This window comes from Erythrolamprus reginae, chromosome 7 (genome assembly GCF_031021105.1).
Source record: "Erythrolamprus reginae isolate rEryReg1 chromosome 7, rEryReg1.hap1, whole genome shotgun sequence".
In the NCBI taxonomy this organism is placed as follows: Eukaryota; Metazoa; Chordata; class Lepidosauria; order Squamata; family Dipsadidae; genus Erythrolamprus; species Erythrolamprus reginae.
Window position 1 is genome coordinate 52467089 of NC_091956.1, and position 27121 is coordinate 52494209.

At 46.0% G+C, this 27121-nt stretch overlaps 2 protein-coding genes across 2 annotated transcripts in view; one reads left to right on the plus strand and one right to left on the minus strand.

The window, feature by feature from the left end:
- Positions 1 to 27121, plus strand: part of STOX2 (storkhead box 2) — a 210117-nt gene that overhangs the window by 41215 nt on the left and 141781 nt on the right. The gene's annotated exons all lie outside the window — the stretch shown is intronic.
- Positions 14710 to 19282, minus strand: LOC139169933 (uncharacterized). The gene is made up of 2 exons (XM_070756620.1): positions 18989 to 19282; positions 14710 to 15418 (listed from the first exon to the last, which is right to left on the minus strand). The coding sequence occupies exons 1-2, from the start codon at positions 19125 to 19127 to the stop codon at positions 14742 to 14744; spliced, it is 816 nt and encodes a 271-aa protein (XP_070612721.1). The 5' UTR covers positions 19128 to 19282; the 3' UTR covers positions 14710 to 14741.

Sequence of the window (27121 nt, forward strand, 5' to 3'; positions counted from 1 at the left end):
TTCTTTTGTTTGTACTTGAAAGCCATTAACAAGCAAATGGTATATATAGATAGTAAATTAATCATCAGCAGTATTGTGTTCTTCCATTGTTTCTAGCTCAACATCTAAGGCTATTTGGAATATTTTTTATTTTGTTTCACTGTTATATATTGTCCACTGATGTAGTATAAGGCTTCCTCTAGGGTTTTTCCATAATTCATGGTATCCATCACAAGCATTTAATAACTATGGCTGAGCTAGAGAATCTATGGCCCTCCAAATATTGCTGAAGTATAAGTTCAAGCAGCTCAGCTTGTAATTCAGCAGTAGTTCAGATTTACTAAGTCACCAGATAGAAAATGAAGCAAACATTTAGGAGTGCAGTTTGAGGAAAGGGTATGGGGAGAAATTGCTGCAGATTGCTTGTTATGTGTGATTGGGACACACAGAAACAGACACAACTTCAGGGGACATAGAAGGAACACAATGTGCAAAGTAAAGTTGAACAATATTGGGGGAAATCAAAGGGAGATTTTTTTCTTTTCTCCTTCTGTTCATTTGAGGAACATGGAGATGAGGAAGATGTATGAAATTATTTTCCTTCTTCAGATAAGAACAATCACATGTGCAGATGTAGGCCAATATCGATGAGAAGCAGAGGTGGGTTTCAGCGGGTTCTGACCAGTTCTGGAGAACCAGTAGCGAAAAGGTTTGAGTAGTTCAGAGAACTGGTAAATATCACTTCTGACTGGCCCTGCCCCATCTATTCTGTGCCTCCCGAGTCCCAGCTGATTGGGAAGGAATGGTGATTTTACAGTATCCTTCTCCTGACACACCCACCAAGCCACATCCATCAAGCCACACTCACAGGACTGGCAGTAAAAATGTTTGAATCCCACCACTGAGAGAAGATACTAGATCTGGGTCGGTGATGGCGAATGTGTGGCATTGTGTGTCGTAAGTCGAAGCAAGAGAGTGCTGTTGTGCTCATGTGTGCCACCACCCATAATGTAATGCGTGACTCCATTTGCACATGTGCACATGACCCCCATGCCCCGCATTGCACATGTGCACATGCAACCACCACACTGCCCGTTGCTCTTGCCCGTCTCCCTTCAGTTGCTTCTGCTGCTGCTGCTGCTCTTGTAGCGGGGAGGGAGGCGGCGAGGGTGGAGCGCGGGTGAAGTGGTGCCTGCCAGGCAAGCAAAGCAATTCTCTGCCAGGCGAGCAGTGCATGGGAATCCAGGTGCAGGAGCAGACTGAAGTCCTTGGGGCCCTGAGAATTGCCCTGCTCGCCTGACAGGCACCATGTCGCCCATGCCCTACCTGCGCACCAGAGGCCGTGAGCTTTGGTCTGTTTGTGTGAGAGACAGAGGGGGGAGAAAGAGAGAGAGAGGAAGGAGGGAGTGCGGAGCTCCAGCACCAGCTCCACCGAAAGAGGTACAGTTGGCAGGCAGAAGTGTGTGCGTGTGTGTGTGTGGGGGTGAGACTATAAGCCCTGTGCGGCCTATCAGAGAAAAAGGAGCAGAGCTGCCAGCCATCCGGGGACTTCTCTGTCTTCCCGCCTGAGCGGGCTTCTGTGTCCTCTTGTGGGGAGGGAGGGAGAAGCCCCAGCCCACTGTTCCTGCCCCCCAACCCTCTTGCACTTGCCGGTGGCTGTTCTCAAACTGCCATTTCCACAGCGGTTGCAGGAAAAGCAGGCTGGGACCTCTCCCTCCCTCCCCACAGGCGATGCAGTAGAAGCCTGCTCGAGCCAAGAGACCAGGAAGCCCTGGCCTGCCTGTCTTTGCCACCGCCACCTTCTTGCCCCTGGCCTCAGTGCTTTTCTGACAGGGACAGGAGCAGCTGGCAGTGCAGAGGGGGCGGAGGCCGGTTGCGGAAGCAAGTCCTTAGTTCTGTCTAAGAGGCAATAGCGGCTCCTCATCCTCCTGCTAACGTCAGGCTCCAGGCAGCGTCCTGGCCTCCCCCTGCAGCAGCCAACATGGATCCCGGACAGCACAGCTTCAGGGCCTTTCCTCACAGTGGCAACGACAAGGCAGGCAGACTCAGGGGAGAGACTGGTGGCAGCGCTCCTGGCTGGCAAGTGGGTGGATGTCATGGGGCATGCATGCACACCGGCCTGCTAGTCTTCTGGCTACTGGTATGTATGCATGTGCGACAATCAGCTGGCTGCCTGTTCTTCCGGTTTCTCACATTGCCGCACTTGTGAAGGAAAATTGATTGTTGCATGCGCATGCACACCAGTAAGCAGAAGACTAACTGGATGATGCGCATGCGTGCACCAGCAACCCGGAAAAGGAATGGGCAATGCTGTGCATGCCAGATGAAATGGCTCTACGTGCCACTTTGGGCAGGCATGCCATAGGTTCACTATCATGGGTCTAGGACATAAGGTAACCCTGTCCACCTTGTCAGGATAAACTAACAAATTTTCCATTTTGGCCACATAAGTGCTTGCAGAGGAACAAGAATATAAAGAAGTCTTTCTGAAATTAGAAGAAAGCCATATGGACAGAGATATGGAAAAACATGACCAAAGGATCAAACCTATCAAGAAGTGCTTTGATTTATTTGAACTTAGAAAACTTGGAGAACTTCAGAACAACAACCAGATATTCTCCAGGGATATTTCTGATCCCATAGAGCAGAGGTCCCCAACCTTTTTTGCACCAGGGACCGGCTTTAAGCTAGACCAGTTTTCCATGGCCCGGTGGGGGGGGGGAGCTAGCTGTCAGCGGCGCCGTAAAAGGGGCGATCAAGAGAGGAATGGGTGAATGAATGGACGGAGGGTGGGAAGGAAGGAAGGAAAGAGGGAAGGGACAGGAACAAAAGAAGGGTGCAAAGGAAGCAAGGAAAGGTGTGAAAGGGGAGAGTAAGAGAGGAAGGAGTGAAAGAAGGGAATGAGGGAGGAAAGAAGGGAGGAAGGAAAAGGAAAGCAAGAAATGGAGGGAGGAAAGGAAGGAAAGAAAGAAAGAAAGAAAGAAAGAAAGGGGGAAGGGACAGGAACAGAGGAAGGAAGCAAGGAAACTTATGAAAGGGGAGAGTAAGGGAAGAAGGTAGGAAGGAGAAAGAAAAGAAGAAATAGAGGAAGGGAAGGTAAAAGAGAGAAAGAAAAAGAGCAAGAAAGAAAGCAAGAAAGAGAAAGAAAGAAAGGCAACTTCAAAGAAAGGCTCACTGAGCATCTCTCACTCTCTCTCTCTTTCTATCCCTCTTTCTTTCTTTCTCTTCCTTTCTCTCTCTCCTCTTCCTTTATCTCCTCTCTCTCTCCCTCTCTCTTTCTCTCCCCCCTCTCTCCCCCTTTCCCTTTCTCCCTCTCTTGCTATCTCTCCCCCCTCTCCCTTTCTCCCTCTCCCTCTCTTTCTCTCTCTCCCCCCTCTCTCTTTCTCTCTCTCTCCCCCTCTTTCTCTCTCTTCTTCTCACTTTCTCTCTCTTGTTTTCTTTCTGTCTCTTTTGCTTTCTCTCTCTCTCACTCTTTCTTGTTTTCTTTCTCACGCTCTTTCTCTCTCTTGTTCTCTCTCTTGCTATCTCTTTCTCTCCCCCCCTTTCTCACTCTCTCTTTCTCACTTTCTCTCTATCTTGCTGTCTGTTGCTCTCACTCACTCTCGTTCTCTCTCTGTTCTTCTCAGCGATGACGCGCGCACGCCCTGCCCGCCTCACCTTTGCGAGAGCACTTTCGCCCCGGGCTCTCAGCAAGGGGGTTTGCAGGAGAGGCGGGGCCGGCGAAGGTGATATTGAATGTCGGGGGAGAACGGGCGGTTGCGCGCGCTCCCTATCCCCCTGCTAGCCCACTCGGAATATTCAAAATAAGAAAAGCCTTCGCCGGCAAAGGTTTTTCTTATTTTGAATATTCCGAGTGGGCTAGCAGGGAGATAGGGAGCGCGTGCAACCACCCGTTCTCCCCCGACATTTAATATCACCTTCGCCGGCCTCCGCTGAGGAAAGCCTTTGCCGGCATTTCCTCTCGGCGTCAAGGAGGCGCAGCGGCGGGCGGAGAGAGGGAAGGGGGGCAGCGGCGTCCCTCCTGGCCTTGGCGGGCCGCCCAACCCTCCCCACCTCCTGCAAACGCGGCGGGGGGAGAGCGAGGAGCCGGTTCCGGCGGGCGCGGGGCTTGGCTGGCTGGCGGGGGGAGCGCCGCTGGTGGTGCGGAAAGGCCGAGGGGGCCCTGGCGCCGCGGACCGGCTGAAAAGCCCCAACGGCCCGGGCCCGGTCCGCGGACCGGCAGTTGGGGACCTATACCATAGAGGAAAAATAGCTACCGTGACTTCAGAGACTTCAGGAAAAGAGACTTTACAAAGAGAAGTATTTCTGCCTCGGTCCTAATTTTCACGTCTGCTGTTTCTTTGAATAATTCAGTAGTTACTTTCCCATCCTGGATATAAGCTTAATGGGTTTCTTCCAGTTCATACTGGTCCACCCGAACTGGTAACAACCCACTGGTGATGTCACAATGACATCACGGAATTGGCTCGGTTGGTGCCATCTTTCTTTTGAATTATTTTTAAATTGATTTTTTTGAATTTTTTTTCTTTGGAGCATGTTCAGAAGCCACGTTTCCAGCACTCTTTCATGTGGTCGCCATCTTGGTTTTGACTTTTTTTCAGGATTTTTTCGGGATTTTTTGTCACTACGCATGCGCCCACCGGCAAAGTGAGCATGCATCCACAAGGTGCACCACAAGTGGCATGGAAGGAAGCAAACCAGCAGCCAAGTAAGTTAGAACCCACCCCTGCCTAAAGGGTTATACAAATACATCTGCAAGTTAAATGTAGATGTTATTTAGTCCATAAACCGGATATTGTTGTGGTTAGCTCTGGCCCAGCTCCTGCCCCAAGGAATGTGGAAGTGGATGTGGGGGAGACATCCACATGCCGCAGGCCTGTTTTGCTCCCAGTAGAATCTGCCGACGAAGTCTCCTCTGACCAAGGAAGCGTGAGTGACAGGGAAGAGGGGAGTTTGGCAGACAGCTCAGGAGGAGATCAGTCATCTGTATCATCCCTGGATTCTGAACAAGAATTAATGACACAACCATGCATGCATAGAGTGATGCATAGGAGACAACAAATGAAGGATTATTACAAGAGAAAATGAGTCCACCTGTGGTTGGGTGGGGCTGCTGTAATTAGTGCTACAGATAAAAGTGCAGCCTGGTGTTTTAGCCTCATGGCAGTTTATCTGATTCATTGTTTCATCAAGATCGCAGTTTTTGCTGTTCAGGATTGTGTGTGTGGACTCTCTGGACTTTAGAATTGGACTCAATTTCCCAGTTATTGAGTGAGCAATTGGACTGCATTTAACCTGTGCCTTGTGTGTACCAGAAAATCCTTTGACATTTAAAAAGGGAGCTGTTTCTGTTTTTCTGTTTATAAAACTTCAGGGTTTTCCTTTTATCGTGTGGTGTGTGTCTTCCTGGACTAATTACCCTGTAATTACAGGCAGTTGAGACATGCAGGCAGAACAGATATGTGTTGAAATTTCAATGAGTTTTAAAAGTAAATACTGCATACCAAAACTATTTTATAGAAAATAATATTTTGTAAGAGTTAAATTTTTGAAAACAGATATAGGGAAATATTTATTTATGACACAACAGAAGGTGTTTCTGAGAATAATTTGCACTAATACTTGATATACATCACATGCTCCTGACCATGGTAAATTATGGGTTTAATTATGTGCAGCAATAAAGCACAAAAATGCTACATCTCTTTCAACCACTAGAGGTCAGCATTAACAAAGAAATAGCAATTTATCAAATGCAAGTAAATCTTCAAGTTTATTGTTTTGTTTTATTTTACTTCATTTTATCTTATTATTGTTATTTTGATTTAGTGAACTTTATGTTATATTACATTGTTATAATCTGGGATTATAACAATAAGCATTTTTTACATTGAATACTTGAAAAATGATAAATGAAAACAGCTAATGTATACATTGGATTAATTTAATCTGCTATTTTATTTATTAAGACTGACAATAGGAGGTGGGTTTTTACATCATTATTGCTAATGCAATCTAGTGTAGCATTGTTGATCTGATTTCTTAATTCAGTTTTCAATGCAATTTTAACTTTTAAATCTTATTTCTTTTGCTTAATAAATTCCAGCAGGTTTTGCCTGATACTGTAATATTAATAATAATAATAGCAATGATTTGTTAAATTTATATGCCACTCCCAATGATTCTGGGAGAATTACAAATTGTTTTAAACATTTAAAACAAACCCCCCCACATAAATAATGGTAGGATATAAATTATACAAACAACAAAATATCTATGTCTTCTGCATTTGTCTGTTCATTTATCAAATGTATATGCTGTCCCAAGTGCCAGTTTGTTGTAATGGTTCAGGCATCAGGTACAAAACTGGGAGATAATGACTTCTAGTCCTACTTCGATAGAGTCAGCTGGGTGACCTTGGGCCAGTCACTTTCTCTCAGCCCTAAGAAGGAGGCAATGGCAAACCACTTGTGAGAAACCTTGCCAAGAAAAGTGCTGGGATTTATCCAGATAGTCTTCAAGAATTGGACACAACTGAACTGGAAAAAAATTATGTCCAACTCCAATCCAATTTTGGGTGACCTATAACATAAAAACAATTAAAAATAGAACAATAAAGAGATCATGCAGAACAAATATCTGAAAAAAGAATGCCTCACCCTCCATAACGTAAGATCTGAGGAAAAGCAGATTTTAAGGACTCAAGGGTCAGGATTGGGGGCATATGGACATCTGAGAGACATAATTTAAGAAGGTGGGCACAGACAAAGGCCACTTCCTAGGTCCTGACACTTGATCCCCTCCAATTGATGGAAGATGAATTTCTGATCAATGGTATAAGATTCTTAGATAAAATCTAGCATCCAGCTTGGTCTCCCACCTAGCTGTTGGGATATATCATAAATGATTGAGGAATGTGTACTGTGCAGATGGAATATACAGTGTTCCCTCGATTTCCACGGGGGATGCGTTCTGAGACCACCCACGAAAGTCGAATTTCCGTGAAGTAGAGATGCGGAAGTAAATACACCATTTTTGGCTATGGACAATATCCCAAGCCCTTAACACTTTAAACCCCTAAATTACCATTTCCCATTCCCTTAACAACCATTTGCTCACCATTATTACTGGTACTCACCATTGAATAGTGATCCTGATATTTATAAACATAATTATTTATTAACAATAATTATTTTTTTTGTTATTTATTTGCAAAAATTATTAGTTTGGCGATGACATATGACATCATCGGATGGAAAAAAACGTGGTATAGGGAAAAAACCGCAAAGTATTTTTTAATTAATATTTTTTGAAAAACTGTGGTATAGGCTATCCGTGAAGTTCGAACCTGCGAAAATCGAGGGACCACTGTACTCTTCAGACACTCCCTTCAGTGATTTCTAAATTATTTCTGCTACTCAGATGTAGATAATTTGGGGCTCAAAGGGGCACATGCACATTTTGTGTGTATGATGGATCAAGAAATGCTTTGTGTTTCCTCTTCCCATATGTACAGTAGAAACCCTTCAACACTCTTTCAAATACCTTGCAGACAAAAGCTTTATTGGAATTTTAGTCATTGTAGTCTCTATCTTTTCCACCTAGCAATTGCCCACTCATGAGCATGAATGGAATTTCATACATCACATCTTATTTTAAAGATAAAAATCAGGAGTGTAAAAATGCACGTACATATATATGTATGTATGTGTGTGTGTGAGAGAGAGAGAGAGAAAGAGAGAAAGAGAGAAAGAGAGAGATAGAGAGAGTATATATGTACAAACACACAAACCAACTTTTCAGTAACTCTTGTCTATAAAACTTTGTATTTGGCTTTCTTTCCCATTCCCATTGTTTAGTTTAGAGTTCGCATACTTCTGTCCAAAGTACATATTTCAATATGGTATATAATCTTGCAAGTTGCAATGAATCTTAAAAGGCAAAACTTGGCAAGCGGATTGGAAAAAGGGGTTTGAATGCTAAACACCCTGATATATAATTTTACCAATCTAAGGATACTTGATAGCTTTCCCTCCTCAAGTTCCTCTACTTTCTTAAGAAAACATTGTTGAACTAGCATGATTGTAAAAGCTGTTTTAAAAAATGCTGGTTGCTGGATGAATCCGAAGCTTATGTTTGGGGCATTCATTTCTTTTTATCTGTGTCTGTTTTAGTTTCATGTTTGTGTAGTGGTTTCCTTTAGTTGTGTATCCTATGAGATTCTGAGGTCAACCAGCTACTATAGGGAGCTGAAATATTAGCAGGGTACTAGTTTATAAGGTTTCCTCCCACTAATTATTTTTCTTAAAAATAAACAAGGCATTTACAAGTGAAGAGCAAAACTATACAGTGGTTTGACAGAAGGAAGAATGGGAATACAGGCATGTAATTATAAAGGTTTTTTGCTATAAATTTTTTTAAAAAGGCATTCTTTTTTTATTCAGAGCAACAGAAGAATCCAAAGGTCCACTGTACATGCCGTGATCACGTGAAAACTACAAAATGTAATTTTGTAATTATGTACAGATGCCTAAAATCACTTTTTTGTGCTCAGTTGCAAAAGACACTCCATCTTTTGCCTTCCCTGCTTTCCCAGTACAGGTGGTCCTTGAGTTACGAATGTAATGGAGCCTGCAAATTCCATTCGTAATCCAAGGATTTGTAGCAGTGAATCGTGATTGTGATTGTTCCCTGCTTTTGCCCGCTCATTTGCAATCAAATGTGGAGGTTATTAAGAATTCTGGGAGTTGAAGTCCAGATATCTTCAAGTTGCCAAGGTTGGGAAACACTGGACTATACAGTGGTGCCTCTACTTAAGAATGCCTCTACTTAAGAACTTTTCTAGATAAGAACAGGGTGTTCAAGATTTTTTTGCCTCTACTTAAGAACCATTTTCTACTTAAGAACCCGAGCCCGAAAAATTTCCCTGGAAATTTGAGAGCAGCACGAAGGCCTGGCCATTTTCCTGCCATTCCCCCTTTAATCCTGGCCATCTTGGGCTTTCCTGGGCTGCCAGAGGAGCCTTTTGGTGGCACTTAAGGAGGCTTTGGCAGTCCAGAGCAGACGGAATATTTTCCTTTCTCTGGGCGCTTGGACAGGGAATAAAGCTCTGCCAGCGCCCAGAGAAAAGAAACACTCCCTTCACTCTGGACAGCTGAGGAGTCACCACAGTGAAGGAAAGGCACCGGCTACAAAGCTAGTGAGCGAGAGGAGAGCGGATCCCTTCCGCATGGGAAGGGAGAGGCAGCAGGTAGCAGCAGCAGCAGCAGCCAGTGTATGGGAGGCAGTGTATGGGAAGCAGTCTCACGCCGGGTGTATGGGAGGCGGGTGCTCCTCCTCGCTGCCTCAGAGTCCCTCTTTGTTTTTTAAGCCTGAAAGTTTTGGATTTTTTTGATTCCCCTCACCTCACCTTCTTCCTTTGGCAGCGACTCTCCTCCTCCTCTTCTTCCTCCTCCTCCTCCCACCCAAATTCTGAGCTTTTATTTCTTTCCTAATGGGTTTGCATGCATTACTTGCTTTTACAGCCATAGTTATTAAATGCTTGTGATGGATACCATGTATTATGGAAAAATTGCTTCTACTTAAGAACGTTTCTACTTAAGGACCTGGTCACGGAACGAATTAAGTTCTTAAGTAGAGGGACCACTGTATCTTAGACAGCAGAGAATGGAAAAGTTTTCTTTCTGGCCTAGTCATAATCCAACAAATCTGGAAAAATGCTGTTGTAGATTATATTGATTTTTCAAATACCCGGAGAAACAACTTGGTTAAGTCAGAATAATAACAATAATAAAAATGAATCCATCACTAAACCATGGATTTGAAACTTCAAGAAAACCATGTCCTCTTTGGGAACATGTTTTCAAATATGTCTAAGATCCCTCTGTTGTATTGTCATTTCTCGTGTCCTTTAGATCAGTCTTTTTCAACTCCACAAGTAAGAACTGTAGGTTTCAACTTAAGAATTCTCCAGCCAGCCATGTAATGGTTAATTTTTTTCTTTGAATTTAAACACAGTGATGAATTGCTGGTAAGATATTGGCAGAGAATTGAGCGTTCACCACTAATAATCCATAAATATACAGTATTGGGGATAGTATGTTGTAATATCCAACTGACCAAAATCTCCACTGTTTTTCTATGGAAACTTCCCAACAAAAATTGGTTCCAGGCCCTTATTCAAAGCTGAGGGTTTTAAAAAAAGTAATATATTATAACAAACCATTCTCTGTGCATAGCCCTCCACCCACACATTCCCTTAGGATTCAGTGTTAAATCTCAGTGATGTAATTGGAAATGATCAGTAATAAAAATCTTGAATATTTAGCTCTATAGCAGTGGTGCCGAAGCTTTTTGTTCTTGCGTGCCAAAAATGGGAATGCGTGTGTGCTATTGTGCACGTGCGTGCCACTACCTATAACACCCTGCCCACATGCATATGCAACCCCCCCGCACACCACCGCACTGCGCATGTGCCCCCATTCAGAATTTGCTTGATAAAAATTGTGGAGGTGCAAAGTGAACCGCAGCGGGTGCGACGCCCCCACATAACCCCCACCATGTCTGCCGCCAGGTGATCTGAGCCGGGGAAGGAGCAGAGGGTGGGGCAGTCGGCAAATGCTCCTTGTGCGCCTGAACTGGCTCCCAGCATTCCTTGTGTGCAGCCCTGCCACCCCAGAAAAGCACCGGCAGCTTCAGAGGGGAGGGCAAGAGCTACCTGCCACCTCACCCTCCTCACCCTCCTCCTGGGATTCCCTCGTGCCCTCTTCTATAAAGCCCTACATGGCATCGGACCAGAATACCTCCGAGACCATCTTCTGCCACACAAATCCCAGCGGCCGATAAGGTCCCACAGAGTTGGTCTTCTCTGGGTCCCATCGACTAAACAATGTCGTCTGGCAGGTCCCAGGGGAAGAGCCTTCTCTGTGGTGGCCCTGGCCCTCTGGAATCAACTCCCCCCCAGAGGTTAGAACTGCCCCCACCCTCCTTGTCTTTCGTAAATTGCTTAAGACCCACCTATACTGCTAGGCATGGGGGGATTGAAACGTTTCCCCAAGGCTTATATAGTTTTATGTATGATATGCTTGCGTTGTATGGTTTTATATAATGGGCTTTTAGATATCTCTTTCTTTTAAATATTAGATTTGTTTACTATACTGTATACTGTTTATTATTGTTGTGAGCCGCCCTGAGTCTTCGGAGAGGGGCGGCATACAAATCTAATAAATTATTATTATTGTTGTTGTTGTTGTTGTTGTTATTATTATTATTATTATTATTATTATTATTATTATTATTATTATTCTCCTTATCAGCCTTTGCTGCTGCTGCTGCTTTTACGAGCACACAAGCCTGACTCATTTTAAAAGACAAACCAAAACACAAGGGGGAGGAGGCAGCCAAGCCAGCATTCTCAAAACCTGGGGCGGGTGAGTGGGGAGGCCAGCTGGGATGCTTTCCTCACTTTAGTGGCCATGGGGGGCTTTGGCAGTATGTCTCCCCACCTCAGGAGGGAGCCTAACTAGCAAGCTCAGCTTTTAGGCTCCTTCCTATTGGGCAGCACTGGAAGAAGGAGGAAAGCGATAGCCGTGGTATAGTTGTGGCTGCATTTTCAGGCCAGCCACTGCCTCTCCTTCCCTTCCTGTTGGACTTCCAGAATCCAGGCTGCCAAACACCACTTGTGCTTTTTCTCACCTCCTGCTTCTTCCTGGTCACTTCGCCCTTAGCCAGGAGTGAGGATTCCACAAAGCTGGCGCAAACGTCAAGCAGGAAAAAGGAGAAAAGGAGCCGAGTTCCCAGGACTGTCTATTTATCTCATTCTAAAATGTCCCTTGCCCACTTTTTACCCTTTTGCGTTTTGGATGCTTTTTGGCATCAGTTCATATTTAAACCCAATAGGGAAGCCTAAAACGTTGCAGCGCTGTTAGCAAAGGCCATTAGTTGCACAGAAGAAAAACATTGTGGAGCGCCAAAGGACAACATGTGTGTCTGTGTGTGTCTGTGTGTGTAGGTCAGTGTTTCTCAACCTTGGGCGTTTGAAGATGGGTGGACTTCAATTCCCAGAATTCCCCAGCCAGCCTGGCACTGACACATACTGAATCTGAGGTCTTCTATTTGGAAAGTAGGTACTGGTGAATTACATTATGGCTTTTCCCTCTAGCTAATGTTAAACACTTGCAAAATATTTAGTTACTAAAAATTAGATACTCATCCTAAGATTGAGATTTGTTAATTTGTTCAAAGACTCCTCAGTCGTGTAGGGGTTTTGTAAATAAGATTCTGACAAACTGAATGACGAAAGAATAGGTGCCTGAGAAGAAGAGATATTTATTAAGCAATTTCTACCATGTTTCTTCTCCTCCTCTTCCCCCTGCCACCACTCCTGGAATTTCACAGTACTCTTGACAGATTCAGTTTATGAACTTATTATTAATTTTCAGACCTGCTTTTAAAATAAAGGAATAATTCCTTCCTTCCTTCCTTCCTTCCTTCCTTCCTTCCTTCCTTCCTTCCTTCCTTCCTTCCTTCTGTAGTAGTTTGCCTTAAATATATTAAACTAATTGATACATTTATAGAACTACATGAAAAATAATAGTAGTCTTTACCCTTTTAAAACATCATAGGTTAAACGAAACAGGGTTCGGCTCATGAGATAGGAAATTGAGCTTTTTAAAGGCCTTTGTGCAAAATTGATGGCAGTTTTTCTGATAACTAAAGAGCCTAAAATGGCTCACTGTTTGTCACACTTTTAATGAAGGTGTGAATATTTGAGATCCTCTTTAAAGTTTCTTTTTAATGTAGTAAAATGTGAAACGATGGTTCAGGATTGCTGCTTGTAATTAAACATTAGCAGATTATAATAATAATCTTAAGAGAAAAGTTACTACTTCGCAGTTTGAAATCTTTAGCAATGAGTCATGGTTCTTGGGTTGCTCTGATGGACCAAAGGATCATTTATCAAAAGTCACTCACTATCTTTGACTCCAGCAATGTCTATTTCATACATTGCAGGAGGCTATGTCCTGGGACACTGTTTGGAGCAACTGCTGTGCCAAAGGCAGCATTTGAGTTTAGGCCCTTATTGTGTCCTTGTCACCAGCCTCCTGAGCAGCTTTAGGTTAGATCTGCACCCCTGTATCGAATTAGCCAAGGCTCCTGGCATTTTAATTTTCACTCAGCCACTTTTAAAAAGTCTTGCTAATTTAAGTAGATTGTGCGAGCCACTGTTTAAAAAGCCTAATGTATACATACTTCAGCATACTTAACACTGATTAAGTTAGATGCTTGGATAAGCTAATGCAGCCTGTAAATCCTAGTCTAGACATAGCCCTTGTGGCAATAGGAGGGCTGTTTTGGATAGCTAGGGTGTGCCTAATGTTTTGCTGGAGAGACGGAGTAACGACACGGACACCAGAGCTGGATTTAAAATTGGGTCATTTTTATTAACATAAATTTGCATAATTTATTCAAATACTTTGCATAAATTAGCATAAACAACTATGACCCGGAACTGGACCTGCAGGGTCAAACAAATACTTCCGGGGCGGAAATGACGTTATGCCAGTAAACATTCCTGGGCAACACATGGGCGTATCTCGATGCAAGGTCCAGGTGAGGGCCAGGCCGTCACCTGTGACCTTTTCTGCCATGCTGTGCATGAGGGGGGTCCCACCGGCTAACCCGAATCGGGGAATTAAAGGTGCAGGACCCAAAGACAGGTTCCCCCCAGCTGCTCAGGCAGAAACTCCCTCCATGAGCTTGCAGAGAACCTGTCAATCATCCCCAAAGATGCCCAAGGGAGAACGCGCGGTTGCTAAACCACCCAATTTTCCGCCCCTAACCTGCCTACCCAAATGACCAAAGGTAAGCCAATTAACCTAATTAATGCAAGCACCCCCTAACCGCACAGCCATTACCCCAGTGTGGAATGGGCGAAAAAACAGCTCAGCTAAAAGGCAGAACTGCAAAAAATTCCCATTCGGCCCCCTAAGGGCGACCCCTAAGCACACTGCAAAATAGTGGAGGGCGGGCGGGTGTCTGCTCTAAAGCTTGGTCCGGGCGAAAAGGAAGAGCCCCGGGCCTGCTCGCCCTTATATAGGGCAAGCAGGCCCCGCCCGGACCAATCAGGGGCCTGGCCAATCAGGCCCCGATCTCCCGAGCGAAGTCTCGCATCGCGAGACTTCGCCCGGGATCCAAGATGGCGGCCGCCATGAGGGACCGTGTCTCCCGGTCCCTCCAGCAAAGCCTGCCTGCCGGGTAAGTCCGGCGCTGTCATTGCTGGAGAGACGGAGTAACGACACGGACACCAGAGCTGGATTTAAAATTGGGTCATTTTTATTAACATAAATTTGCATAATTTATTCAAATACTTTGCATAAATTAGCATAAACAACTATGACCCGGAACTGGACCTGCAGGGTCAAACAAATACTTCCGGGGCGGAAATGACGTTATGCCAGTAAACATTCCTGGGCAACACATGGGCGTATCTCGATGCAAGGTCCAGGTGAGGGCCAGGCCGTCACCTGTGACCTTTTCTGCCATGCTGTGCATGAGGGGGGTCCCACCGGCTAACCCGAATCGGGGAATTAAAGGTGCAGGACCCAAAGACAGGTTCCCCCCAGCTGCTCAGGCAGAAACTCCCTCCATGAGCTTGCAGAGAACCTGTCAATCATCCCCAAAGATGCCCAAGGGAGAACGCGCGGTTGCTAAACCACCCAATTTTCCGCCCCTAACCTGCCACAGGAGCGGGGGTCAGATCTCTATCTTGGCCCCCCGACTCCCCCCTCTAGCTGCGCCAGCTCACGCAGAGACCGCTGCAGGTCCTGTAAGAAGATGGCGTTCCCCTGGTCAGACAGGTGAACGCCATCATTACGGTAGAGCCATGGCTTATCTATTGATATAAGGGGATGAGGTATTACCACTCCACCCATTTCTCTAACCGTTTTCCCCATAGCCCTATTCACCCGTCTCCTAGCCCGGTGAATGGCCCTAAGGGAAGAGGCATCCCTCCACACAATCCTAGGTAATATGTCTGACCACACCACCTGCGTGGCGGGCCAGACCTCACGAAGCCTTCGCAGGTCTTCGCGTGCCTGGATGAGCAGCGCCAGGCCTCCCAGCATGCACAGGTCATTGCCACCTAAGTGCAATACCAGCCACCTGGGTGCGGCCACAAGACGCTGCCCACTCAGACCCCTTTGGGCGCGACTCCAGGAGCCGCCCCCCATATTGCCGGGCGCAGCGCCATGCTGACCGCCCAGCAACGCCGGTAGGAGACCCTCCCACCGCATACCTCTCCGGCCCATCCAGGTAACGTTGACCCACCGCCCCAGGGACAGGTGGGTCCCGATGGCGCTCCTGGCTGCCACGCGGCCGGCCCAGAAAATCATGCTGTGGCCACACAGCAGCGCCGTCGGTTTCGTGTTAGCCTGGGGACCTGCAAGAGGACACAGACACAGAGAGGTTACCTAGCCTAAGCCCTGCCTGGGATCCTCAGCGGGCCTAACATAACCCAAATATGCCGCTGACCGCCAGCGGCCGATCTCCCGAATCCGATGGGCCGGGAAACCAGAAAGTGCCGCACTAGTGGCGGCGCCGATACGGAACGAATGCGTTCCATAACCGGCGGGATCCATGCCCACCTGGGCCATCGCCCTAGATACTAAAGCCCAGAATTGGAAACGGGTCAGAGGGGTACCGTCACAATGCCGAAACAGGTACCCCTGGCCTGACCCCCTCATACCACAATAAAGCCGTAGGGCGGCCACCGGACACACCGACTGGTCGGTGGCCGCACTAAGTTGTAAGGCAACCCCTCTGTGCAGCTGATCCGTTTTAGACCTTCTCACTACAAGGGACACCCCCCCTTGCCTAAAGGTCAGATCAGCGAACTGGAAGGCCCGGAGCGAAGTGTCAGCCTGAGACGAAGCCATGGCCTCGCTGACCCGAAGGGCCCCAAAGAACATGACACAAGCCGCTGCCCTGAAAAGACGGGCCTCGTACAATGAGGAACACAGACTGCCAAAAACCACGTTGATAGATGACAGCTGCTCCACCGTCAGGGGCTGACGAGTGTCACCTGGGGCCCCCGCTTGCTCCCTAAGCCAGCCCTCCAGCATCTTCCGGATGCGAAAGTCACCCGAAAGATCTGCAAACCCCCCCGCCTTGGACAGAAAGGCGAGGCCGGCTAACCGGGACCGGATCGTCCTAACTGACAGGCCACGCTGCCTAAGTTGGACGCAAAACTCGGCCAAATGCTCTACAGGGACAGGCCAACTAAGCTGGTAACCCCTGCCCTGCCTGAACTCCCCAAACTCCTTACCTGCACGCTGGTATGCCCTGAGGGTGCCGGGCGCTACAGACAAGGAGATTGCCCGGGATGCCTCGCTTCTCCACCACTCTGAATCCCTCCCAGACTCCAGAGGTGGCTGGGGAACGCTTCTGGCAGTTCTCGGGCCCACGGGGCCAGGGTCCGAAACCTGGACAACTGACCACGGGACAAGGCATCAGCAACCCCGTTATCTAACCCGGGGACATGCTTAGCCAAAAACAATGCGTTTAGAGACAAGGACCTGTGCACAAAATGGCGGACAAGCCGCATGACCCTGTCGCTCTTTGAGGACAGGGCATTCACCACATGGACAACCGCTAGGTTGTCACACCAAAAGTGCACAGTCTTGTCCCTAAACTGCTCCCCCCAAAGCTCTAAGGCCACTATCAAGGGGAAGAGCTCCAGGAACGTAAGGTCCTTAACCAACGAGGTGGCACTCCATTCCGGAGGCCATGCCGACCAGCACCACTGGTCACCTAACACTACCCCGAAACCACAAGTCCCCGCGGCGTCAGAGCAGAGCTGCAACTCAGCTTCCAACAGAAGCTCGTGCCTCCAGAAAGACAACCCGTTAAATCTGTCCAAAAAATCCCGCCACACGCCGAGGTCAGCCCTGACCCCGGCGCAAAGGCGGGTACGATGATGGGGCAAACGGAGCCCCTTCATCGCATCATACAACCTCCTGGAAAAAGCCCTTCCAGGAACAACTACCCGACAGGCAAAATTAAGAATGCCTGCCAGTTCCTGAAGCTGCCGTAGGGTCACCTTCCGGCAGCCCAGAACCTCATCAAGCTTCCGCTTAATCTTTACCAACTTCTCTAGGGGCAATCTGGAAGATTGCTCCTCTGAGTCCAATTCAATACCCAGAAAGGTAATCCTGGTGGCGGGGCCTTCGGTCTTCTCAGAGGCTAAAGGCACCCCTAAGTGAGCACAAAGGGCTTCGAAGTCCCGCATCAAAGCAAAACATTGCTCCGAATGCGCAGGCCCCGCCAAAAGGAAATCATCAAGGTAGTGAACGACCGTACCCAGGCCACTTTGCCTCCTGAGCGCCCACTCCAAGAAGGTGCTAAAACTCTCGAAAAGAGAGCACGAGACAGAGCACCCCATGGGCAAAGCTCTGTCCACGTAATAGCCCCCCTCGAAATGGAAGCCCAACAGCTCAAAGTCGTCTGGGTGTATGGGGAGGAGCCGGAATGCCGACTTAATGTCGCATTTACCCATAAGGGCTCCCACCCCACACTTCCTAACCATGGTCACGGCTGCATCAAAGGATGCATACCGGACCGAACACAACTCGTCAGGAATGAAATCATTCACTGACTCCCCTTTTGGAAAAGACAAATGGTGAATCAACCTAAATTCACCACTCGCCTTTTTGGGGACCACACCTAAGGGAGACACACGAAGATTCGGGAAGGGTGGCTCCGCAAAGGGCCCCAGGACCCTGCCTTCGGCAACCTCCTTCCCAATCTTCTCCCTCACAATGTCTTCATGACCAACAACCGACCTAAGGTTGTCAGACATGAAGGCCTTCCTAACACCCTGATAAGGGATCCTAAATCCCTCTGCGAAACCTAGCAAGAGAGCGGCCGCTCTCGAGCGAGGGTGGTAGTCGCCCAACCAACCCTCAAGTACCCCTAAATTAATTGGGCTGGGCCCCTTTTCCCCCAGCAGGTGGGGGAGGCTTTGGGGGACCCGAGCCTTTCTTTTCACTCCCCTTCTTGGGGCGGGGGCACACGGCTGCGGAATGGTTTCCCCCACAACCTCCGCAGGCGTGACGAAACCTACAAATGGGGCGAAAACACGCCCCCTTTGCAGCGAACTCGTGACAAATTAAGGAGACACCCTTACTAACGGCACCCGCCACTGCCTTTGCCGGCGCGGGCGTCGCAGGCTCCTCCTCCATAAAATGACCGCTATCGGTCCTATCACAGCCCTCCTTCCCCGACATATGAGTGGCCTGGAACCACAGGTCCGGAACCACCATATTCCAAGGCAAGTAGGGCTCATGAGCAATGCGCATACGGAAGCCCTTGTCATAGTGCCTCCATATGGTCCCCCCATACTCAAAATGGGCCCTCGCTATCAGGTCGATGTACTTCAACAAGGCAGCGGCCCTCTCCGGCTGCCTCTGAATGACCACCGACGCAAAGGTCAGAAATGCATACAGCCACGAGCTGAAGCATTTCGTGACCTTTGTCTTTTTCACTTTCTCCCCAGGGACAATCTCCTTATCTTGTTTAGGGACTTCCCTGTTCAGGAGGGAGAACAAATCAACGTATTCCCCCCGCCAGATTGCCTCCTTAACTGAGGGGTGCAGATGGTACCCTAAAGGTGTGGCGGGCAACCCACAAGGGATGGCCCCTGGCTTGATGCTGGCGAACGGGTCCCACACGGTGGTGGCCCCCGCGCCCAGCACCCCAAGCCCCGGCGGGTACATGAATGGGACCGGTGGCATAATGGCCGGTAGAGGAGGAATCCAACCCCCCACCCCCGCCCCAGGCGGGACAGGCACCCCCAGCGCCCCCGCCGGCGGAGCCGGCGGGGACCAAACCTGACCGCAGGTGCCTGCAGCAGCCCCCGTGAAACTGTTGCCACCCCCCATAGCTGGCGGGATGAACCCGGGACCCTGTATGGGCAGGAGCGGGGATGTGCCTGTATGTGGTGCAATCTCACCTGCCCCGTAAGGGGTAGAAGACATCCACGGTGGGCCCATCCTGGATGGGCCCGGGAAGGATGGCCATTGCCCCGGCTGGGCCATCTGTCCAGCGTAGCCCGTCTGACCGATGCTGCCCGCCTGTCCGGTGCCCGCCATCTGTGCTTCTTGGGCCACTTGCCCTGCTGGGGCCGACTCCTCTTCGGGGTCTGCGCCCCATGCTGCGGTGGCAGCCGAGGAAAGCCCCTCCGGGCCTGCCCCCGACCGCCACCTCTCCAACTCGTCGAGCCGCTCCAGTACCCTGGCCCAGGAGAGAGAAGGGGACACCGCGGGTTGAGGGACTGTGGGTGTAAACCCAACCACCCCCCCCACTGGGATCCCCCCCGGGGGCCCCTCTGCCGCCGCCCGAGCCCGGGCAGACGGCCTGGCAGCCCTCCTAGGCCGCACCACAGGTTGGGCCGGGAGGGTCTTAGCTGGCCGCTTCTTAGGGGCCATAACAGAAAAAACTAAATCTATTTTTTACAAAAAGGGGGTAAAGCAGAGAAAAGCCACCAACCAACCCTGCCCTGCGTTGGCAAAGGCCTGCCTGGAGCCGCAGGCCTCCGCAGAAAAAACCCCTACAGGAGGCAAATCCCACCTCCCCTCAGGCCACAAGGCCCGACACTAGGCCTTTATCCCAGGCCTCGAACCCCCCAGGAAACACCGCAAGCCCGCGGGGCCTCCCAGAAAGCAGCACCACCCACCACCCACAAGGGCAATGAGGCTCCAAACCGGAGCGGAGTCCAGCCGATGCTGGCTCCGCTATCACTAAAAGGCTCTTCGCTTGCCAAAAGGCCACAAAATGGCGCCTCGCACGAGGTCGCCACCTAAAATGGCCGCCGGAGCAGACGAACGAACGTCTGCTCTAAAGCTTGGTCCGGGCGAAAAGGAAGAGCCCCGGGCCTGCTCGCCCTTATATAGGGCAAGCAGGCCCCGCCCGGACCAATCAGGGGCCTGGCCAATCAGGCCCCGATCTCCCGAGCGAAGTCTCGCATCGCGAGACTTCGCCCGGGATCCAAGATGGCGGCCGCCATGAGGGACCGTGTCTCCCGGTCCCTCCAGCAAAGCCTGCCTGCCGGGTAAGTCCGGCGCTGTCATTCTGTAAATTAATGGATTTTCTGGCCCAAACCTCTTTGTGGAGGATGTGGAATGGGATACAGAGGGTAATCTATGGCAGGCTAGCTTTATGCCGGCTTCTGTTCTTCCTGTAACTTTCTTCCTCTTTTAGATACTCAGGTTTCCCTATTCACAAAGGGGCATCGGAAATGCTTTAGAATCTTTTGGATCAACTTAGAGCTCTTTACCATTTATCAAGAGCTCTAATTTTTCTTAAGTCCAAGAATATAACAAATGTTTCCTCATTTTTAAAATATAAATACGTTTATGTTTATTAAATATATTTAATTTGACAGTTCTGTATACTTTGCATCTCTGATTCACTTTGGAGTACAGTAGAAGCAGTGTTTCCCAACCTTGGCAACTTGAAGATATTTGGACTTCAACTCCCAGAATTCCCCAGCCAGCAGGTTGGGAAACACTGCAGTAGAGTTTAAATGTATGCAGTTAAATTTTTTGCCTTGCCTTGCTTGGTGTTTATCTTTCTTCATCCTGTGTCTTCTCTTTGACCAATTTTGGGCAATATGTGATGAAAAATCCTGGTGATTGCTAAATGCAGCATACATTAGAATTTTCTTTACCCGTTTATAGCCAGCTAGTGATCATCTGGATTTTTGCAGCCCAGACTGTTGCTTTTGAGTCTTATTGCAAATGACAAACCCTCATTTTTGGAAATGCATCACTTCATGAGACAGTCAGACTTTGTGGTAGTGAATATTACGTTAAAATCCTTAAAGTGATAAGATTTCCTAATCCTGTTGAATGTCTGCATTCTGTGTAAAAGAACTCCCTGGTTCTATATGATGATCAATACGTTTCTTCAGGTACTTTGTATTTCTGTTTGTGCCTTTCATTCATTTCCAATTGTGTGAATTTATTTCCTTTATAAAGCCAACAATTTGGAGCTGTTTAAATTTTAAAATTGATAAAATAATGTTTTACTTGGTATGAACGGTAGATTTATATCTGAAGTTAGAGACAGCTAAACATCTGTATTTAAAGGACAACTGTTTAGGACAATGTGGAGAGATTTATTCATGTGCTTCCTTTGTCATAAAGGATGTCATGTGATGTGGTCTTTATTGCGATTCTGCTGAGTATTTAACATAAGAACAGCCTCCCTATCAATGAATGGGATGGCTAGACTGTTTGCTGCACAATAGGATTTTTACTTCAGACTCCCTGGTTGCAGGACTACCAAAAACATTTTTTTTGTTACTAGCAAAATCCTTGTTGCTACCTGAAGGAAGAAACTTTGATAAATGAAAAAAAGAAAAAGTCTAGGACTCTTTGGAGGCTAATATTATAAGTTAAAATTATAAACAGAGGAAAAATATTGCCTGGCATGTAGGCACGAGCAATCTAATGGCTTTTAGAAGTTTTGGACTTGGCTTCCAATTAGGATGACCAGTGGCAAAGAATTGTGAACACCGGTAACAAGCCATACCATATTACTATGCGGTATCTATAAACTGGAATACAATATTAGTTTTAATAATTAAAGTCATAGAGAGATGGTGCTGTTTGTCATGTATGCAACAGAGGGCGCTGTCTAATGTCAAAAACCGATGTGTGAAACGTGGCTTTGTTCACCGAATGCCATTTGAAAGTTGCTTTTTAAAACTGTTCCCGAGGCATAGAAAGTGCCAATAGAGCCTTCCCCCATCTCCCCACATGCACCCACAAATCAAACTGAGTATCAAAACAGAAGCAACGAGAACGCATAATGAGCTTGGCCAGCAGCCACGATTCATGCTATCAGCTTCTCCCAAACGTCTTATGAAAAAGTGGGGCTTTGACAGCATGGCAGAAGACTTTAATCTATAGCAGATTTTCACAGTGAGCCCACCAGATGCATTCAACTATTGTTCCCATCACTCCCACCCAATACTGGCCAAATTGGCTGAAATTGATGGGTGGAGTTGGAGAAGGCTTAAGCCAGGGGTCTTCAAACTTGGCAACTTTAAGACTTGTGGACTTCAGTTCCCAGAATTCTCCAGCCAGCTGGCTGGAGAATTCTGGGAGTTGAAGTCCACAGGTCTTAAAATTGCCAAATTTGAAGACCCCTGGCTTAGCTGTTGGATGCATCTGCAATAAAAACATGTTGAGCTGTGTCACTACTTGCTGTTCTTCAGATGGTGGGAAAAAGTAAAGAACGGGCCTCTTGGTATTAATTTAAAAGTAGAGGGATGCAATTGTTAAGGAGAATAAAGGAGAATAATTTATTTGCATTAAATGTATCATAATCGATCTTATCTGTAATTAAACCTAAATTACAGTATATTGTTTATAAGAATGAAATCTTACGTAGTACAAAAATTTCAAACCCAGTTGAGAATAAATTCCTAATGCCTGAAATATTTAGCATAGTCTATTTCAGTAATGGCGAACCTTTTTTTTCTCAGGTGCCAAAAGAGCTTGGGCCAAAAATGCCTCCCAAAGCCAAAAGTCTACTGACCAGCACACCCATGCACATTCGAGCTGAGCTAGGGCAACAGCTCGCATGCCAGCAAATATGGCTTCACGTGCCACCTGTGGCACCTGTGCTATAGGTTCACCATCACTGTCTATACTATGGCAGCCATTTCGTGAATTTGCAGATCTTCCTTGGAAACCAATCAGTTTTGAATGTTATAAGGGGAAAGGAAATCATAAAAGATATGGTTGAAGAAATCAGCAGAATAATTCAAATTTTAAATACACTTGGGTCAAATCGCAATCTTATTGAACGTGATTATATATTAAGATGTAACAAAGTTATTGAAAGTTTCAAATCTTGTGAACTTGTGTTGTTGGGGTAAAATGAATACAATTTTTTAAAGACATAATTGATGGGTTCACACATCATGCCAACCATAACCTGGCTTGTTTGTTTTGAGATTAGTATGTTTGAGTGTTTACAGCTGTCAGTCACAGCTTAGCACTGGGTGTGAGTTAGGTTTTTACGGTTTGTTTAGCAAACTAGTTAAAAATCCTAACTTAGCACTATGTGTTATCTTTGTATTCATATATAAATATTTATAAAATATAAAATGAATCACAGCAGCAGAAATAAACTCGTTAAAAGATACCAGCCCAAATGTACATTTGAAAGTTAGAGAGTCTTTTTATAACTTTAGACAAGTTTGTAAGTGGTTCAGTAAAATAGCCTCAAGAAAAATGCTTGCTCACCTTCAGCTAGATTTACCTCTTTTTCATTTTCAGACAGGAGTCCAGGTCACTCTTCAGGCAGCTTCAGCCTCAATATATAAAAAATATGTTTTGACAAGTCATGAGTATGTGGAAAAGCATTATTTTTATTGGTTTTAGAGTCTACAGGTATTCCTCGGCTTATGACCACAATTGAGCCCAAAATTTCTGTTGCTTTGTTAAGTGACTTTTGGCCTATTTTGCGTCTTTTCTTGCCAGTGATTGTTAAGTGAATCACTGCACTTGTTAAATTAGTAACACGGTTGTTAAGTGAATCTGGATTCCCCATTGATTTTGCTTGTCAAAAAGTTGCAAAAGTGAATCATGTGACAACAGTTCGTGGCAACAGTCATAAATGTGAGTCGATTGTCAAGCATCTGAATTTTGGTTACATGTTCATGAGGATGCTCTTATGGTTGTAAGTGTGAAAAACGGTCATGTCACTTTTTTCATGTTGTGCCTTTGAATGGTCACTGAATGAACTGTTGTACGTTGGGGACTAACTGTAGTTTAAAACTCACTAATTTGAAGATTACAATAGAATACTTTTTACCTGAAAGGAGAAGAACTTGACTTCTCCAGACACAGAGTGTATATAGGTTTTGCCTAGTACAGTATATAGTTGTCATTTATTAAATTATATGGCCTTCCATTATATGGTGTTTTATTTCAAGTACATAGTTGTGTGGTACTAACAATTAAAAACAATAAAAGCAACAAGCAAAATTATAAATAACATAAAACAGCAGTTGACCAACAGCACTAACAAACATAATCAATACAGCCAAGTATCGGGCCTACCCAACTATCAGGACCCCAGGCTTGATGGCAAAATCAGGTCTTTAAGGCCTTGCAAAAAGTCAGCAGAGTCTATCCGAGGACTCAGGGAGGCTCACAACATAATTTTAAAAAACAGTATATGATATCAAAGTCTAAAATCCAATTAATAAAATTAACTATTCTAAAAACCCTGGAACATTAAAAATCTACATTGGACTTGTCGGCCAGAAGCTAGGGTCTAGTGACCCCAAGCCTGGCGGCATAGATGGGTTTTCAAGTTGTTACGGAAGGCAAGGAGGGTAGGAGCAGTACGAATCTCTGGGGGAAGCGACTGATGTATCGTTCATCCAGTCCAGGTGCCATTCCCAGAGATCACAGGGGTTTTACAGGCAAAGGCATAAATGATCGCCGAGATACCAGGGAATGTCCCTTCAAATCTGGACGGCCCTTTTGAGGGTGAGGAAGTCTTTCATCCAACTGTCCTCAGTGATTGCATACCCGAGAACTCCATCGGAGGCTGGTGGGCCTATTTTGCGAACCGATGGAAGAAGTCCACTTCAGATGTTTGGGTTAGAGAGACCATTCAAACAGGTCTCTCTCTTGAATTCCACTCTATTACCCCAGGGTTTTGCCAGCACTGTCTGGTCTCTAGAATCCTAGCCAAGAGGATCCTCATGGAGACAGCTATTCAGCACGAGGCATCATTTGATAGGAGAGTGCTACAATAGGTTATTTATTTATTTATTTATTTATTTATTTATTTATTTATTTATTTATTTATTTATTTTGTCCAATACACAATGAGAGTTTTAGTGGTGTGTGTGTGTGTATACACACACACACACACACACACACACACACACACAGTAAAATACATGATGAAGGTTATAGAGGAGATACTCATAGTAAAATATATGAAAGAATAGAAAAGAAGATATACTAATAGAACATATCAATGAAAGAATAGAAGAAGAGATATAGGAATAGAAGAAAGGTATAGGAGATATAGGAGAGCAATAGGACAGGGGACGGAAGGCACTCTAGTGCACTTGTACTCGCACCTTACTGACCTATCAGGAATCTGGATAGGTCAACCGTAGATAATCCAAGGGTAAAGTGTTGGGGGTTTGGGGATGACACTATGGAGTCAGGTAATGAGTTCCATGCTTCGACAACTCGGTTACTGAAGTCATATTTTTTACAGTCAAGTTTGGAGCGATTAATAGTAAGTTTAAATCTGTTGTGTGCTCTTGTGTTGTTGTGGTTGAAGCTGAAGTAGTCGCCGACAGGAAGGACATTGCAGCATATGATCTTGTGGGCAATACTTAGATCTTGTTTAAGGCGTCTTAGTTCTAGGTTTTCTAGGCCCAGGATTGAAAGTCTAGTCTCGTAGGGTATTCTATTTTGAGTGGAGGAATGAAGGGCTCTTCTGGTGAAGTATCTTTGGACATTTTCAAGGGTGTTAATGTCTGAGATGTGATATGGGTTCCAAACAGATGAGCTGTATTCGAGGATGGGTCTGGCAAAGGTTTTGTAAGCTCTTGTAAGCAGTGTGAGATTGCCAGAGCAGAAGCTACGTAGGATTAGATTTACAACTCTTGAAGCCTTCTTGGCTATGTTGTTGCAGTGGGCTTTGGCACTTAAATCTTTTGTTATTAGTATACCGAGGTCTTTAACGAGTGGGGATTATCTCTGATAATTTGATTATTCAGTTCGTATTTGAAGTTCAGATTCTTCTTCCCAATGTGTAGGACAGAACATTTGCTAGTTGAGATTTGGAGTTGCCATGTGTTAGACCAATCAGAAACTGAGTTCAGGTCTTTTTGGAGAGTAGTTGTGTTATCTGTGGTGTTGAAGAGTTTCACATCGTCGGCGAAGAGGACACAGTTGCTTGTGATGTAATCGCAAAGGTCACTGCAGACTAGATCCTCAGCAACAGTCTAGGCAACCAGTGTTACCCGCCCATTTGGATAGCCAGCTTTGGTATGTCCCATTCCTGGATGCTGTGTCCATCATGAGGGAAAGGGGCGTTGGTCTTGCTTGATACGCCTCTTTTCAGAAAGATGGATGTAGCATCCAACCCTACCCAGTATAGTCAATGGCTTCTGTTTGACAGGAGGATGTGTTTTTAATTGACTATATTACAACAGAGTCTGTCGTTTCGTTTCTTCGTTTAAAGATGTGAAGGATAGCAACAAGGGTGGGACCTGCACAGCTTGGACAGACTCAGTCCAATCAGAGAGCAGACAGAATTAACCCATTCCTGGATGCTAATATCTACCTTTCCAAAAGAGGCGTATTAGGTAAGACCAACGCCCCTTTAAGAAAGAACTAAAAGTATGAGCATACATACCAGCATACATAACATGTTTTAAAATTTTCTGTATCTTAAAATGTCTGTTTTGCTGTTAAAATTTTAACTATATGTAGATATAATATCTATAGTCTGTGTTCAAGAGGATGGCACAGTGATCTTCCTGAGATCATCCCGGTTTGTTGTTGTTTTTGTCTTACATTACCCATGGTGCAGTTTCACATCTGCATAGACCAGATTGCAGGGTTGCAAATTGCAAACCAATTTATGTTCTGTGCTGTAGTATTGTGCCTAGTTCATAGGTTGCATAAATCTTGTTGTCCTGAAGAAACTAGAATTTGTTTAGGCTTCACAGCCTCATGAACAAGAACATAATAAACCATGTTAGAATTTTGCATAGTGTGAGGACCCAGTTTGACAATACACTGTGGCAAATATCAGTCTAGCTATAACCAATCTTAGTATTTTGTGTTTCAAAATTACATGTAATCAAGGATTCAAAACCTTTAGAATCTACAAATTTTATTCTCTGACTATTTTAATCATGTAACATTTAATTAAAACTTTTATGTTCCAATTAATTAGACTGAAAATGTATTGAAAGTGTGTTAGCAGGTTGGTGCCTTTAGCCAACTGAAAAACAATATTAATTCATCCCTGTTCTGCCGGGCTCTCTGGTATGAGCCTCCCGAAAATTCAAGGGTACAAATTTCAG

Excerpts from the sequence above, each read along its gene's own strand:
- LOC139169933 (XM_070756620.1), bottom strand. The coding sequence starts at position 19,127 with ATGGCGGGCACCGGACAGGCGGGCAGCATCGGTCAGACGGGCTACGCT. Across the intron at positions 15,419-18,988 it reads TTCTACCCCTTACGGGGCAG|GTCCCCAGGCTAACACGAAA; the intron begins GTGAGATTGCAC and ends GTCCTCTTGCAG.